Source organism: Pyxicephalus adspersus, chromosome 5 (assembly GCF_032062135.1).
Source record: "Pyxicephalus adspersus chromosome 5, UCB_Pads_2.0, whole genome shotgun sequence".
NCBI lineage: Eukaryota > Metazoa > Chordata > Amphibia > Anura > Pyxicephalidae > Pyxicephalus > Pyxicephalus adspersus.
This window is the reverse complement of record NC_092862.1, coordinates 73,807,292-73,824,778: the sequence shown is the minus strand read 5'-3', so window position 1 is coordinate 73,824,778 and position 17,487 is coordinate 73,807,292. Positions and strand designations below refer to the sequence as shown.

The following is a 17,487-nucleotide window of genomic DNA, read 5'->3' as shown; positions in this document are numbered from 1 at the left end:
TTTCTGAGTGGATTAGGGTTATTTAGGTGATACAAATGGAGTGTTCTACTCTTTTGAGTGAGCTCCCTTGGGCTTCTTAGCCTCAAGGAGCCCAGTTTAAAATAAATAAAACATTGCAGCATTGTATTAAAAATGTGTAAACATTATATTACTTCCAGGCTTGGCAGACATAGTCACTTATGCAGGTGTGGGTTGGTGTACGCCTTATATTTTTATTGCTGCCAGTTCAGCCTTGAGAGATGATGATGCCTTTTACAATCTGTTACAGGTGTCCAAAAACTCTTCAATAAAACTTCTTCAGTCTATATAAAATAGTTGTGAATGTCTGAAGGGTCAAATTTGAATCAAAATTTTCCTCACTAGAACATTTTTCAGGGCTATGTTTTCTCCTAAGATACAATTTTCAACTAAAATTCACACATATAAAATGTTGTGGTCTAATGTTTTTGTGGGAGTAAATTGACTGCCATATATGGATTTATTTGTAATACAAATATGCATTTAATGTGAATATTGTGGTAAAATGAATGCTTTAAAACTTCACGCTAAAGTCCCTCACTTTTGCCCTATTGCATGGATGCTAAATCTGGTAGCATCTAATACTATAGTTTTTATTGTTCTGTATACATAGTGCAAGATACACAGTTTGTTTAAGCTAGAATGGACTCAGGGTTCAGTATTTGGGTTTGGCAATCTTGAAATGCTCACATTTAAATTTTGGAAAACACAGAACGTAAATTTTTAACTGTCCTTGCCCGAGGAAGACTGAAACCATCTGGTAATTATCTTGTTCATCCAGTCACTAAATTTTCAGGCAGAAAGCGGATGTGTCAATTAAATCATTGCTCTTTCACATTAGTTTAAACTCATCTTTGCCCTAAAGGCAATTAACTATTATCTTTTAACCCATCCCAGCATCTGATTTCATAGTACATGCACTACCCCTCAATTGTGCTTTTTTACTCTGCCAGAGTATAGCCTTAGTAAATCCTGTCCCAAAATGACAGATGTGCAAATACAGATATCCTAAATGATTTGTATAGTTATCATTTTTTAATTATGAGGCTAGAAGCACACTATAATGTAGAAGCTGCCGTTCAGTAAAGCTTCAGTTAATATGTAATGTATGACCTACAATGGATGCACAGGTATGGTTCCAACAAACTCATCGGAAATACCTAACTTGTCGATGATTGTTTTTCTACATTACACAGTAGATTTTGACAGCCACTTATGATAGTTCACATAGATAAAACCAGTTTTGCATAGCTCATAATAACAACGCACACGAGTGAGAAGTAACCCATAGCAGCCAATTTGATTTCAGTTTGTAGTAAAGTAAAAGATGAATTCTTAATGGTCGAACACAACTACTTAGTACACATGTATAAATACTATTATTTAAAATATTGTTATCCTTTTGGATAGCAGTTTAGGAATGATGACTGTAAAAATTTGGTACTTGGCAAAGTAGCCTTTACTTTTCCATGGAGAGGGGAGAGGAGCATGAGGCACCCAGCCTCATTTTTGTACTTTAATATAACAATAGGGGTTATTAGTAGATCTTTGTTAGTGATCCACTTATCCAAGTGGATCGCTAACTGCCTGCTCATCCAAGTCCAGTGACACTTGTACTAACATTAGATTATTACCCAAGAGCATCACAAACAATTGTTTTAAGCAACTAAAAATCTATAAATCTAGAGACCTGACTTTGTGTTACATGACATTTATTACATTTTTGTGATATAGCATGTATTATTCACTTTCCCGACATGTTGCAAGATATATATATATATATAAATAATATATATTTAAAGCACATCGTTGCTTTGATGTTTTCCAGCAATAGTACCAGCACAGAAAGAGTTTTGCAATTTCTACTTTAGTCTTCCCACACTTTATAGAATATGCATGGAATGCTTTATGAACAGGAAACCTCAGTGCTGATATGAAATAAAAAACCATTCCTAATCCACAACTGCTATCTTTGGGGCAGCATTCTATTCCATTGTGTTAAAAGCTGTCTCCAGCTGCACATAGTATCATATGTGGCATTAAAGAATGAAGCAAAATCATGCAAAGAGCTCAGGAATTTCAAACTATCATTCAAAAAGGAAAAAAAAAAAAACTCGATTGCTTATATTCACACAGCATTTTTGTGGTATGAGTTGACCTTTACCTTCACAGCAAACTATAAATATTCTTTGCTATTCTTTTTTGTTTAAAATGGACCTATATATAGTTATGTAGCATGCAATGTGAGGGATTAGCTTTATTGGCAGGCTGGCAATGATGTAACTCAGGCAACAGTGTCTCTTTATGGCTTCTGCCCGTATTTATTTAGTCCAAAACAATGGCAAAACCAAAACAGCTCCCTTGCAGTGCTGTTTCAACAAAACAAAAGTCCTTGAAATCAAAGATATATCATCTTGGCTAACATAAATCAATTGTCTAGGCTGCTTCAAAAACCAGCGCTTTTCTCTATACAGGTCAGAATCAGAGAGACTGGTTGACACAGTCACAGAGCCACAGCTTCTTAGCACTAGGTGTGCTTCATAGGCTTGTGGGCCTTGTAAAATGTGGGACCCAGAATTGGGAATCTACCCCACCCTGCTCTTGCAGATTCCCAGGGAAACCAGCCCCAGGATAGATATTTTACCCAACCATCAGGGAAAGCTAGAGCTTCCCTGCAAACAAAACTCTGCTGCTTCCACCTAAGTACTGACACCTGAGATACCGCCGTCCCACATACTGTCCATTCAGGACTTTTCCCAGTAACACCGGTGGTCTCTTTGTCCCCATGTTACAATATTCACTGTAGATATTGAGGGATATACATTCTCATAGAGAATCCATGCAAATGGTATTCTTGGTGGGATATTAGCCTATGACCCAGCAAACGTGCCTAACTGTTGTGCTAATCATGTTCTGAGCTTGGCATGGTAAATAGTTATGAGGTATTTTAATCACACTATCCAAATGCTTATCTAGACTTGTGTTATTTACTAATTAGACACTCGTTAGTGTCCTGAAATCCTGAGAATGTTACTGCAATGTTGCAGATGCAGATTTTTTTTCTTTTCAGTTTTAGTTTTTATTATTATGTCTGTTTACTCTTCATTGAAACCTTTATATAGGTAAGAGACACTTGCAGAATATGGCATTTACAACCACTAAGGTATGAAGGATATGTGGGCGTTATTCTTACGTAGACTGAGGGAAAAGACTTTAGACATGGGCTTTACACATTTTGTGACAGTTAGAAACATAAAATGGAAGAATGCCAACGCTCTAACATAAATAACCAAGATTTGTCCCATGGAAAAACACTGTAAAATGTAAAATATATTTCCTAACAATGATTAAAGATAGAGGGACAAAAGGAAAATAAACAGATTAAACTAATTTAAAAGCTGACATTGAGGTGGTTTAGAAATGAGTAAAAAATTGGATTTGATAGAAAGTTTAAAGCTGAATTATGTATATAAAATGCTGTTAAACATTGGATTGAAAATCAATGTTTACACACTGTTGGTATATGTACCTTGTTCTGTTTTTCATTCAGCTTCACGTAATCCCCCACATAGCAGAATTTATAAATAGAGAGTGTGGTCCAGTGGAAGCCAGCTAGACTACATTGCAGGGTATGGTCTAACATTGGTAACATGCTCACAGGAGGGAAAAGCACAACAATAAACTGCTTTACTGTTACTTTGTGGTCCAGTAATCATTCTCCTGGCTAGGCAATGTGGCAGGGGTGAGTGAATAGAAAGTGGCTGATACAAATCACAAATATTTTGGTAGGTATGTGTTTCAGTTGTGTTCAGCTGTTTGGCCAGATGACAGCTTGAAATTCACATTTATATCCAAAAAAGGAAATCCAACCACTTCATAGAAAATTTCATAATAGACGCTGCTCTCTTTCACGCTGTAGGTAGATCAGCGATGGCAAAGATCTGCGTTCCTTTTCAGGAGTCACTTGAACATTAAAAACTTTAAAACTAGGACAAATTTAAACTGCTGTCGGATTCACCAAAATCTCCATTAGCTAAGCTTAATTTTTATAAAAACGGTGTTTTCCTATAAATAAAATCATTTTGAAGTTTTGTCCTTTGTTACAGCCATGAACATTGTTTACACCAGATATGGGCAACATGTGGAAGATTTTTGCACAACTACAGCTCAATGTATATTAAAAAAGTGTTATTCCAAAGTACAGAGAACCCTGGATTGCCATCATGTGCTCTTTACTGCTGTAAATATAAATGTTCTCAAATAAACCTTAATGTTTTTAAATCGTCTCAAGAAAATATTATAAATATCCAAAAAAAAGCATACAACTAATGTGCCATATTTTATTTCTCACATACCTGTAACATAGGGATTTACTTTTTATAAAGAGAACATAAGAACATTCCTTTGCCAAAAACAACCTGTAATTGATTTTTGCAGAGATCCTGGATTCTTAATCCAGGTCTTCCTGTTCTTCAGGACGTGATTCAGTCCAGTGTGTTTCCTGCATTTCACTGCTGGTTTCCTATTCATTTTTATCGTGCTTATGAAAATGAAGACAAATAATAAAGTGCATACGGTCTGAAGAACTGACTTATTATAATCATACTTCAAGGCAGTATTTGATTGCTGTGTAAGCTGTTGACGTTTTACCAGGTAGTAGTTCAAGTTGAGTAAATTTGATATAATAATTTAGAGGTGGATTGGAACTAATTGGCCACCTACCACCACCTAGGAATGGCTTTATGCTAAATGTTTTTTTGTTCTTTGCAGTATGAAACGCTGCAAGCCAGTTTTGTAGAACCTATAGTAACATTGGATAAGTACAATGAATTTATTTGGTTTCTCTTGCACAGGGTATTTTAATATTTAGCCAGCTATGTAGTGTCTGGAGAGGGCCCATACAGTAATTTAGAATTGGACAATAATTTGCTTGAGATGAATGGGCATCTTTGGTAGAAGAATTTCCTGTAGCACTGTAGAGGTGGAATCATTGATGGTATCCCAAATTTTGCATCACACAACCTCTTTTTTCATTTTAACATCATGATAGTACAACTAAAAACTTTTGTCAGACCTAGCAAATGCAGAAACTACAAGTGTTTTAAAACTAATATTTTGTATTCAGTTAACTTTTGCACAGATTTTTAAGCACAAGAGTACACAAAATTGACCTTGTACCTATGAATAACTAATCTCTGAAGAATATGGTTTGATCTTTTGATCTCTAACTGTACCAATGTGTTCTGGTATGAAACACATCATTGTCTAGGTAGATTTAGATTTAATTCCATAACATAGACTAGCATGTGTTTCTCTAACACACTGTCTCTTAAATTGTTTTTTTCAGTGTTGTGATTAGAAGAAATGTATATTGTTTTTTTCATGTACCTTCTCTAGTAATTGTGTTCAGGGCTAAAACATTATCACACATGTACAGTTGGATAGGACAGAGACCTCCTTTTCTTTGTGCTAGCATATATAGAACCATATGACTTTCCAATTGTAAGAGCTTTATTAACACCTAGATGCTTTTGTTGTGGTGACAGATGTGGGATTTTGTCAAAGAAATGCTAAGCGCAGAGTATACCTATTAACCCTGAGACCTGTTGTGGTTGCACAGAGCCCAGAGAGGAGACAGGGCTGACCTTTATTTCCTTTTTAAAGGGTCATGTGGCTGCCTGTGGCCCTGCCACCTCTTTTTCCCTGCTGTTTTAATTGCATGGATGGCATAGAAATGTAGAAAGTGTCCGACCCTGTTGTAGCATCCACTGGAATTAGACACACTCTTAATAATATTAAACAGTATTTATATGGCACCAACATATTACACAGCGTGTACATTAAATAGAGAAATTACAAATGACAGACAGATACAAACAGTGACACAGGAAGAGGAGAGGACCCTGCCCCGAAGAGCTTACAATCTAAGAGGTGGGGGAAGTAGCGCACAATAGGAGGGGCCCTTTCTGGGCTTTACAATCTTTATATCTGTCGACTGCACATCTTTTATAAAGCTAATTACATATTCTGCAATTAAACAAATTAAGCAAATGCTGTGCCCATTTACCATCCTGTACACTTAATCATATTATTAAACAACCTTAACCTTGTTATCATAAAACAGAAACTGGCAGAATAAGCATATACAAAAAATAAATAAAGTAGAAAACTTTTATAGCTACCTCATTAAAGGACCAAAAAGTTGTACTTTTTTTACAGTTTGTGTTAGAATTTAGGTGTGTGTTAACTTTGTATGATAAATTTGAATATAGCAAAATATACATGTCAGTAGCATACATGATTTGTTATTGGTCATGCCACAATGCAGCTCTTACAAATAAATCTGTAAAGCAAATCAATATGGATGAAACAATTTAATTAATTTGTGACCTGAGCTGTTTTTCCAAGGTCACAGAGTCCTGGGGTGATCCTACAGCATCTGTGCCAGTCATGCGGGTTAATACTGCCTCCAGCACTTTCAGCTTACATGTCTAATTTCTGCTCACATGGCTCTGATTTTTCTACAGTCGGCCATTAAAAACACATGTCTGCTTATATTCAAGCCTATTAAAAGAGAAAAAAATAAATAAAATGAGAGTTTTATTAGTATCAGCTTTTCAAATTGTACTAACTTGAAAATGATCTAATGGAACTGATAGCCGGAATTTTTATTGCAACTTTGCAGGTTGTTTTGATATAAAATATATTTTTCATAGTATCTATGTGTATTTGTGATTTTTTTGTTTTGTATTCTGATTTTATATGTAATAAATGTGTTCAAATTGTTCTTAGAATATACAGAAAATAGTTCTAATATAAGTATAAAAGGAGTGCTAATATAACAGGAAAAGTACAGTATATATTCATGAAATATACATTTTGATTTGACTTATTTAATTACTTTTGAAATTACTTTTATGTTCTTATATTCCTACTTTTCCATGTTTTTTTATTATATGAATTATACATTTAAAATAATAACAAGAGGATGTTCTCATTGGCATTGTACATTTACCCATACCTTTACCTCTATCCATACACTTGCAAACTATCTGTACTTTTGCAATTTGACAGTCACTCCTTTCATATAATGCAATGTAATCTATGGCTGTCATTTAAAAAAGCTAGTAATTGCTGGTAAAAGTAACAGGAAAAGAATAAAGTATTTATCATGTATAATATTACACAACTTTGGACATTTTTAACCCGTCATATTTTCACTGCAGCCTGAGACTTGATTAAAGAAATTTTTTGCCCGTTTCCTATCCTGTTTACACTTGTGGGGGGAAAATCTGTGAACACAGCACAGACAGTTACAAAAACTGTTTTAATAGAGTATGAGGGGGGAAGCTAGAATTTCTATAAGATTTTCATTTCTGTTTGTGTTCCTTATGCAGATTTTCCCTCACTTCCTGTCTGGTGGAACAGTCTCAAAGGACAGATGAGGACAAGGGCTTTAACCTTACTTTGCTCCTTCCAAAAACAAAAACTTTTGGATTGGGAAAAAAGAAATGGTCATGAACAGTTGTTTTAATTGGTGATCAAATTTTGTAGCTTTTCTAAACAGGAGTGAAAATGGTCAAAGTTTGTGTTGGTGGTATGGTTGGGGGGAGAGGGGTGAAAGATCCTGCAAAGATATTCCTTCCACCACAGGCTATATTACAGAAAAGCTTTCCTCATACTTTCTGTTGTGTCCACAGGAAAAGAAAAATCGAGAAATCTCCCCAATTGTGCACAGATGCCCAAAAATATGACAGGGTTTTTACCTTTATGTACTCTAAACAAATTGAGACTGAGATTGAGAAATTTAGATATACTTTATTTAGGCAACCAAAGAAAAGGGTTAGCTGAACAGATTATAGATTTGTCTGCTGCGTCTCTCATTATTACTACATTCTTACTACACATGTATGACATTTTAACTCCTTTTAAGATGTTGTGGCTCTGTTATGGGGGGGCCATTAATGCAGAGGGTAATATTATAATACTGCACTACACACAGACAAGGCAGTCAGTTACTCCTGTTTTTCTTGTTGTCCTGTGCTACATGAATGAGCTGATTTAATGCAACACACAATATCTTGTGAAATACTGCACATTAACCACAAAGGTCCGAAGGGTCCCTTACATTATAGATTCACCTGAAAACGTAAAAAGCGGCAAGTTTCTAGACGATGCCTGCATATAACTCAAAATGTAAGGCAATAGGGCTGATTTACTAAAGAATTTGACTGTTTTATTATTTTTTCATGTGCAGATAACAGAAGTAAAAATTTGTTTCTCACATGATTAGTTAATTGACATGAACATTCACATAAATATTCATGTTTATACAAGTTATTGGGCAAAGATTATTTACTCCTTCAGTAAATTAGTCTCAGTGTGTGTGGCAAAAATGGTTTATGTTTTGGAAGATCTTAGCTATGTTCTTGAATTCCATATGGCACCTGTTAATATATGAATTTAGCCCATAGCCCAATATAATATGTTTAGTAATGAATTTCAGGTACTTTGCATTTGTTTTGCACATAAAATAACCACTTCATATATTTGCCTTATTGCTGAGAACAATAGAAAGCGTTAAATGTCATTTGATGAATTGATGAAAGAAAATTACATATGAAACAGATCACGGTACAGGGTGTTTTATCATAAAAATTGATATCCAAAATGTAAAAAAACAAAAAGTAAAGCAAAGGCCAATAAAGTAAAGAATTGCTCTTGCTACCTCTTTAGTAAAAAGATCAGGTTACCCTATGAGCATACCCAACAAAGAAATGACAGTCCTGCTCAGAGTATCACCAACTATATTATAGTAACTAAAATTGCACTGTTCCATGCATGACTGTCTTCATACAAGATTTGAGTTTTACATCATCCCTAGGATCTCACTAGAAGGATTGGGAGGAAAGTAAATATATTGTCTAACTTTCTCTCACAGGTTTATCATATTTTTTTTATTTTGCAATGATTATTTAGCTCTCAGTAATAGGTGACCTTGCAAAAAAAAACAAAAAAACCATGGAGAACCACCATCTTAATTTTCATTTATGAGGTTCTCTTCTTCCTACATCACCTGAAGTTGCAGTGCAAAATTGGGTGGTGTATGAAGAAGAACCCAGAAGAAGAGGACGAAGATGGAGACGCCTTCCGGAAATGTAATAAAAAGTAAACACTGGACTCCATGCACATGTGCGTGTTCAGCGCCCAATTCAGTCTTTATTGCTACAGCAGTAAAGATGCTTCAATGTTAAAAAAGGGAGAAAAAAAAACAGTTGTCCACTCTTTTATATGAAATAAAAAAAAATGTGATTGGTGAGGATTGATATCCATTCAGTACCATTACAAGATCTAGTTCTACTTGCCAAGAAGTAATTATTCTGTTTGTCTGGTTTTCTGAGGGCAGCTAATTTATATATTGAAAACCTGATCAGGTCCCAGCAGGTAAAAATATGACCTCATTTGCACATTAACTTGATTGATCCGACCTTAAATGCCTTCTAACAGGTACCACTGTCTTTCACCTGAATAGGGGCATTGTCCTAAGTATTTGCTTTTACTCCTAAAAATAGGTCTGCTTGAGTCACTATGGAATATCTGTCAGTGCAAGTTTTACCCACAGTAAGCTTGTTATTCCTGCTTAACCGGCAACATTTTAAATGGTGTCCCAAGATTTCCTAAACCAAATAAACAAAAATTTTGGACCTGCCTCAATTGCAGCAAGCACAAAGACTTCATCTTAAAACAGCAGGGGCAACCTGTGGCCTTACTGTGAATTGACAGGTCAGAAGACCACGGCGTAAACACTTTAAATGACTTCCAGAAACCCAGTGTAACCTCAGCGTGTGTAGCTTGATTTGCTCATCAAAGAGTAAAAAACTGCATGAAGATTATTATGGAATGTGAGAAAACTGCAGATTTCACATACTAAAAGTAAGTAAGCTGGGTTCCTTCAGCTTCCAAGATAGATGCTAGGACTTTTAATTCTGTACTGATGAAACTAACTACAGCTTTGTGTGTTGCCAAATTACCAAATTAAATTATTTTAAGGCTTGTAGGTAAAATTCTGATTTAAAGCGAAGATCTTTTAGTTTACACCTTTTGACAGCTTCACATACTCATCTCTTCTTTCTTTGTTAACGCTGAAGAATACAGAAGTGTTAACGTCTCATCCCAGCCTGCTGATTGGACAGTGAAAGAGCAGCAATATGATGATGCTAACTAATAACTTTGCTTACTCTTCTCCTTTCTCTGAATGTCAGCACATGCAAAGCAAAGTCTGAGTAGCTCCTTGTCCTAGTCTTGTCTTTTCCTCTCCCAATTTGAGTGTGTTGTGCCAGGGATAGCAATTGACAGATCTACCGGTAGGTACTTAAATTAGTTGTATATATTTGTAATGGTACACATTACTGCAATAAATTGTCACCACGTACCCGGCATATATGGATTTCTGAAGACATCTAAAGTAGTCTGAAGTACTACTAATTTCAACATTTTCACACCTCTTTTACCATTTTCCTTGTTGAGATATAGTTTAAATGGATAGAACTAGTATGTTGTAAATAAGACATTTTGTGGTTTTCATACGCAGGCCACATCTTGCTCCGTTGACTTAGTCAAGGTCAAAATTACAAGGAGTATAAATGAATCACTTGAGTTTCGTTTGAAACTTCAGAGACAAGCAAGATTTGGGATGGGGTGTTTTGTTGGTGTTGTACAATATTTCCAAAATATTATTCCAGTAACATTCAATAACAACACCTTGTTGTGTGAAGCAAAAGCAGGAAACTGTATCTGTGAGAAAACTGGATAATGAGACTGATGGTGTAGTGACATCAGCACTGCTTGTTCTACATGATTCCAGCACGTGATACACAAAGGCATTGCTCAACCATTGCTCAAGGACTGTTTCTCCTTCTTTATTATACAGAAACATGGGGTTTAGTAAAATGCTACCGATCAATGAAGGAGCATTACAGACAAAGTCATGTAATATAAAAATAATGTCCCTCTTCAGTACATACAGTTGTGAGTATGGAAGCTAGGTGGACACGAGGAGGTTCCATGAATCCCCCCCCCCTTTTTTTTTTAGTTTTTTTTTTTACAAAATTCTATTTATTCAGGTTAAAGGACAAGAACATTAGGATCATCTGTTCAACATCACATGTCTTATGATTCCTGGTATGTTATCTTCTTGCAGACGGGTTCAGTATAGTACAGTTGTTTTTAGACAGTTTTTATTTTTTTTGCACTACTGTTCTGGATAAAGTCAACACAAACAATACCGCAATGCTAGGAATGTAACCTTAGAAGCACAGTTTATAATTTAGGGAGAAAGTTGGATGAAACCCAGTGCAAATTAGTAAGAAGCAGGAAAATATGCTCATTACATTTACCACAGGCCTTAAAACCAACTTTTAAGAGCTAAAACAAGCATATGGATTATCTTGTCTGTGTTTATGATGGATCAGCAGTTATAGTCTCTAAGTAATGTTCTTTCAATGGCCTGTTTCTTCTCAGTGACATGTGTTTTCTTTGTGACTGAGTGCACAACAGTGACTACATCCAGCTGTTCCAGCCTGTCTTACTGGCCTGTGAGCTACACTTTATTCTTGTCGTTTTTGTAGATAAATGAGCATGGCACAGTTCCAGTTATTGTTGGCATCATAGTAGAGTTTAATATAAACAGTATTCTGTTGATGCTGGGTAAATATCTAACTGGAAGTCTTCACCTAACAGTTGACCCCTTAGTGTGGATGTATGGATTGATTTTGAATGTGCTTGGAGCCATTTCTGTAAAGTCCTCACCTGTCATAGCACACAGTGGAACCATAGGAAAATGCAATCTATGTGCTATTGCAGCATCTGAAAATGCTTTGTAGAAAATCAAGCAGCATATAAGGAAACAAGCTGTGTTTTGTAATTTCAAACATATGTGACATACTACTACAATGAAAATGAATAAAAAATCCTGCAATCATGTTTTTTAGAGTTTGTGTGCTTTTTAAAAACAAGTAAGTAAATAAAAAGACTTTCACAAATAATCTCTGAAAGAAAGGGCTCCATATATGAAATGTTATCCGAAGGGAAACTGATCATTTTGTCTATAAAGGCCAATAAACTCTCACTTTTCATTTTACAAGTGTATTTCAAAACAAAAGGAAAACTGGTTGTTATGGTAGAAACGATTCAGAATCCAGTTTTATCAACACATATTATACAACCTAACAAAAGCAAAGGAGTCATTTCTCAGCACTCTCCACTCAGGAGAACCTTACTGAAATAGTAAGTACAGTATGTCTGTATTGAGCAGTTTCTATTAGGTTTGTCACACACTAATGTCTCCTACTTTCACACAGTGATGAGACTTGCAAGGCCTTGTCGTCTTGAGAGTACAACCACCAGTACCGACAACATTGTCATGAAGGTCTCTTGCAATGACCCAGACAAAAAGGAATAACCTGGCCCTTCAGGTTGGGGGTCAGGTAATTTTTAATTGTAATAATAACAAGACTTTTTGCAAAGATGTAGTAAGCCAAGGGCTTTTCTAGGCTGTATTGTAGTGGAGAAATAGTCCCATGGATGTGAATCACAAAGCTAGTTTATCTTTTTACAATCAGATTGCTGCATAGTTGTTCTAGAACTATTTTGATTGTGATGAAGCCTTGCTATTAACCAAGATTATCAGCGATACCATTTCTCTCTATGGGTTACTTTTCAACTTTCAAACAAACCTTTAGATGAGGTATTTAAAATCAGGATGCTTTACAAGATAAAGTGTCCTAAACTACATAGCTAGGAATAAATTTAGAAGTACAAATGAGTTCCTTGAAAACAGACAACTAAATAATACATTTTAGAGAAATAAAGTTTGAAAGATTCTCTTCATTCATTGGGCCTGATTTAATAAAACTCCTCAAGCCTGGAGAATATAAACTATCATGTCATGTTAAGGAGGCATACTGTCCAACTGGTTGGGGATACTCAGTGAATATGAAAGTGAAACCTGATTTATTAACGCTCTCCAAGACCGGAGATGATAGATTATCATGGGTGATCCAGCAAGTCTGGATTTGATCTGGTCCAGGATTAAAAACATTTGCCAATTAAAAGCACATAATTTTTAGGAAATCCACAGCAGATTTGTTGGAATGACTGACACATGTGGGGACTGACGCCTCTAAAAACAGGTAGATCGCAAAGGCCACCCGCGTAGATCTCAGAGCCCTGCCTTTCAAAAACTCCACTGCTCACAGGAGTTATTAAGTCCAAGTTTTTATTGTTGGTAGATCATTTTGACTTGGTCATTTCAAAAGTAGCTTGCAAGCCAAAAAAAGTTTGGGCACCTCTGGTCTAGACTATATACATAGTAATAGTACAGTATTTTAAAACAAACCCGCATTCACCTCTGTAGCTTTATGAACTGAATACATTTTTCTTTTACAACAGAGACATTTCATTACTATTACTTTATAGTGTACCTGAATCTGGGCAGCCTGCCAGCCTTCAATGTAATACACAGCATTCGTTTCCAAATTTTTAGAAACCCACCAAAATACAATGTTAGAATATTGTTGTAATCAGTGAAGATTTTTAGGAATAATTAATTCATGTTGAAATAAGCAGAGAATGTTATAAAGCTCATGTTTTTCTTGTTAAGAATATCTATATAATTTATTGTTCAATGTCTAGGAATGGGTATACTGTAGACAAAAATTCTCTATCTAGATACAGCCAAGCAAGGGCTTGCTGATGCTTTGTTCAGATTTCTAGTGACTTTGTGTTAGGTTGCACATATGAAGGTTTTATATTTAGATACTTTATTCATTCATTAATTAAAAAAATCTGTTAAATTTACTCTTAAAATAGAAAAAAGGTTTGCTATGTGTAGGCCATTTGATGGCCATACCACAGAGATTAAGTGAAATATATTTAAGCAAAATAGTAGTTCAGAACGTCCAGTTTTGAAATGTTAAACTCTGGAAAAACTTGAGTGTGTGGCTTTACTGGAGAGAAACCATTTCAAAAATAGAAAGACGTGTGTTGTTCTCCAGCTTTGACATCAAAGAAAGTAGTGGCTAACAACCAGATGAGTGAAATATGAGAAAACAAGCAAAAAAGGAATCAGCCTGTCCCTAGTAAAAAGTAAGAAAACACTAAAAAGGTTGAATGTTCACATGTTATTCCGCACATTTTTTTTATACTTACCCATAGTTTTTTGCACAGTACTTACGAAGCTGTCATCCTGACACAAGCTAAACCTAGCCCAGTCCTTTGGTCAGGAAATGCTGATGATATGATCTGAGAATGTATATTCTGCTGGAAAAATTGTTGAGTTTTCCGCCTTAGTAAACCACACTTTTTTGTGGGAAAACTATAAACAGAAAAGTATGTTTCTGCAAAATTAAAATAGAAGTTTCAGCTGCATATATTTGATTTTTTTTTGTGTATGTCACATGATATGATCTAATTATATCGAGGCGCCTCTTTAAAGTGTGGTCTTAATCTTTAGGTCCAGCAACATAAGGCACACTAACTCTTTTTTGTTTCATATTTTGGGCCCTCCTTGCATGCTGGCATGGTTGAGTGTTTGGGAGTTTTGTACTGTGTATTTGTGTAATCATGTGTGCAAGTTGTATTCTGTGGCATAAATTATCTTTTGCTTTTGAAGTGTTGACACTGTTAGCTAATGAAAATTGTTTGAAAGAGCACATTTTACAATAATTGAAGTGCTTTAAAAGCAAAGGGTTATTTCAAAGCATCATTCTGTAAATGCCTACTCTGTGATCATAGAGGATATAATAACAATAGACCTCTCCAATGGGCCTAATTCAGAAACAGTCATGTTAGGAATCCCTCATCATCTAATCTTCAAAGGATGATCAACTAATGACCATGCTTACACTAAATGGATCTTATGTCTGTGGTTAGTCTAAATCACTCTCATAAAGATATAATAATTCACAATTTTTAAGTGTCTAAATGTAAATTTGTATTGCTAAAGATTACTTCGCTTTGGTTCATTAGCCATTTTTGATTTTTTGAGTTATCAACTGGTCAATGATTTGTTTTTTGGTGATTTTTTGGTCGATGATTTGTTAAGGCTGCTTTCCTATTACGAAACATGATAAGTACACTCCCTAGCATCAGCTAAAATCCATACCTAAATTTAAATTGTGTGTATATGTGGGGCAGGGGCAGGGTAAGGGAAATCTTCCCAACAGGCACATCGATGACAATAAAATCTGAAAAAGGTACTTTGGCCTTGAACGGATACAATGTTGCTGCTACCAGTTTTCCTAGTTGTATTACACTACATATAGCTGGATGAGATTTTGCCCTTTCTGATTCTTCATCTTGGATAGAAATTGATTGGAATTTGGATCAGATGGCTGCTCAATTCTTTGCGAGTTTACTAAACATTTGTTTGTTTTATCAGTTTGCAAATCAGATTATTCGTGAAATAATGGTCATGACCCTAAGTCTTACCCATTTTATTACAGAGAATTGCCTCCCTTCCACCCTTTTCTCAGTAATCATCCATTTGTATTCTAATTTATCCATCAAAATGTTTTTTTTTTACTAGTTCTTTTTTAAGTAATTATTTTTTCTTTACTTTTCAGACATATATTGGCTCCATTTTGACTTCTGTGAACCCTTACAAATTAATTCCTGGTTTGTATGATCAAAACACAACGGAACTGTACAGTAGACATCACATGGGAGAAATACCACCTCACATCTTTGCCGTGGCCAATGAATGTTATCGCTGCTTATGGAAAAGACATGACAACCAGTGTGTCCTCATCAGGTACTATTACTCAATAATATTACTAGAAGTAGCACAACTAAAATATTTTGGATTGGTTTCCACTTAAAAATCATTTAATATTTGTAGAATTGTATTGAGATATACAATAGCACTGTTTTGCTAAATAGTTAAATGGGGGATAATTGAGGGAGATATATACAGATCAGACAAAACATCAAAACTACCTGTCAAATAATATGCAAGCCTTGTTAAGGTGATTATGGTTCCCTTTCTATACTAGTTACAATGTTTTCACAAAGACTGCATATGTGAGAAAATCATTATAATAGATTCCAATAGCAAAAATGAACAAACAGTAATGTTCCATACCTAGCATATTTGACAGCCAGTTCTGATAATTTTGTATTGCATAAATATGTTCTGTAATATCTTTGAAATGAATATATCTGCTGAAAATAAAGCAAAAATTATAGTGCCAGCTAACATTAGTGTTTAGTGTACATGGCTAGTTACTGGAAAATTGTTACCTTGCACTGGTGGTAAGTGTAAGTAGATGAGTGCATCATTATTACAGCTCCAGGAACCTCTAACCACACTAGGGATGAGTCCTTTTTTAAGAAACACTGCTTTAATGAACTGAAAAAAGTTAGTATATACACCTTTAGGTAACTAAATATACAGTATATTATAGCAAAGCATTGGCACTAGGTGGTTTGTACCTTAAAGCATTTGGGGTATTAGAACTGACTTCTACCAGATACATTATCTTTAGCAGCCCTTTACATGCTCTCCTTGTGTGATCACAAGTTTCCGGGGCTCTGATTTTCTCCCACAACCCAAAATATAGTTGCTGAGAACAGCTCAGTGTTGGTCAGCTGGCTTCCTGGGTATGGTTTGTCCTAGGATAACACTGCTGAGACGAATTAAGTTGATAGCTTTCAGTGAAAATTAAAGACAAATCTAATGTGTAAAATTAGTTCTGCTTCTTTAACTGGAAGCTTGATAAATTTGAACAATTAGTGCCCCCTTTTGGTCATCAAGCATCTTACAACTTCAGTCACATTTAGGTAACTAATTCACAACTAATTCAACATTTAAACTACGGTAAATTATTATTTATATTCTGCGTTAGGGGAAAAAGAAACAGATATACCTGCATTAAATGCATTATTTTATTTCCATGTTTTTGAAAATCCATTTTACTGTAAGCACAATGTAAGGATTAGGTATGTTAGCCAATATCACTATTACATACATACTTATAGACATAGGCCACCAGAATTAAAGCTGATCCCTTCTTAAAATATCTTCCCCAGAAAACAGCTTTGAATGATTCATGGTAAACAGAAATATAGGAACTGCCTTTGCTTGGTTTTTAAACTTGTAAGCTCCAAAGCCACCAACTCAATCTTGACTAGATCACATAAGTTGCCGAACTTTAAGAAGTATGCAGTAGGACCTATAGGTTTGAACTGACTGGCTGTATGTCCTGGAGCTGCACTTCTTAGCAAAGTGGATTCTATATGTCTGTATTTTGGGTATGATAAACATAGAACAAATTATATGAGCATTAAGTAACCGATGTAAAGTGTACACTAAAAACTGTTCATTTTGTTGGCTCTCTTTGTTCTATAATTCCCCAGAGCTTGTTAAAGATCTTTGTGAAATCTGCAAGCCCAGTTTCTCTGTCAGCATCC

The 17,487-nt window shown here is 35.2% G+C and overlaps 1 protein-coding gene across 1 annotated transcript in view; it reads left to right on the top strand.

Moving 5' to 3' along the window:
• Positions 1-17,487, top strand: part of MYO10 (myosin X) — a 129,087-nt gene that overhangs the window by 44,143 nt on the left and 67,457 nt on the right. The window contains exon 4 of the mRNA XM_072411863.1: positions 15,642-15,829. Coding sequence (XP_072267964.1) covers positions 15,642-15,829 — 188 coding nt within the window. The remainder of the gene's footprint in view (positions 1-15,641; positions 15,830-17,487) is intronic.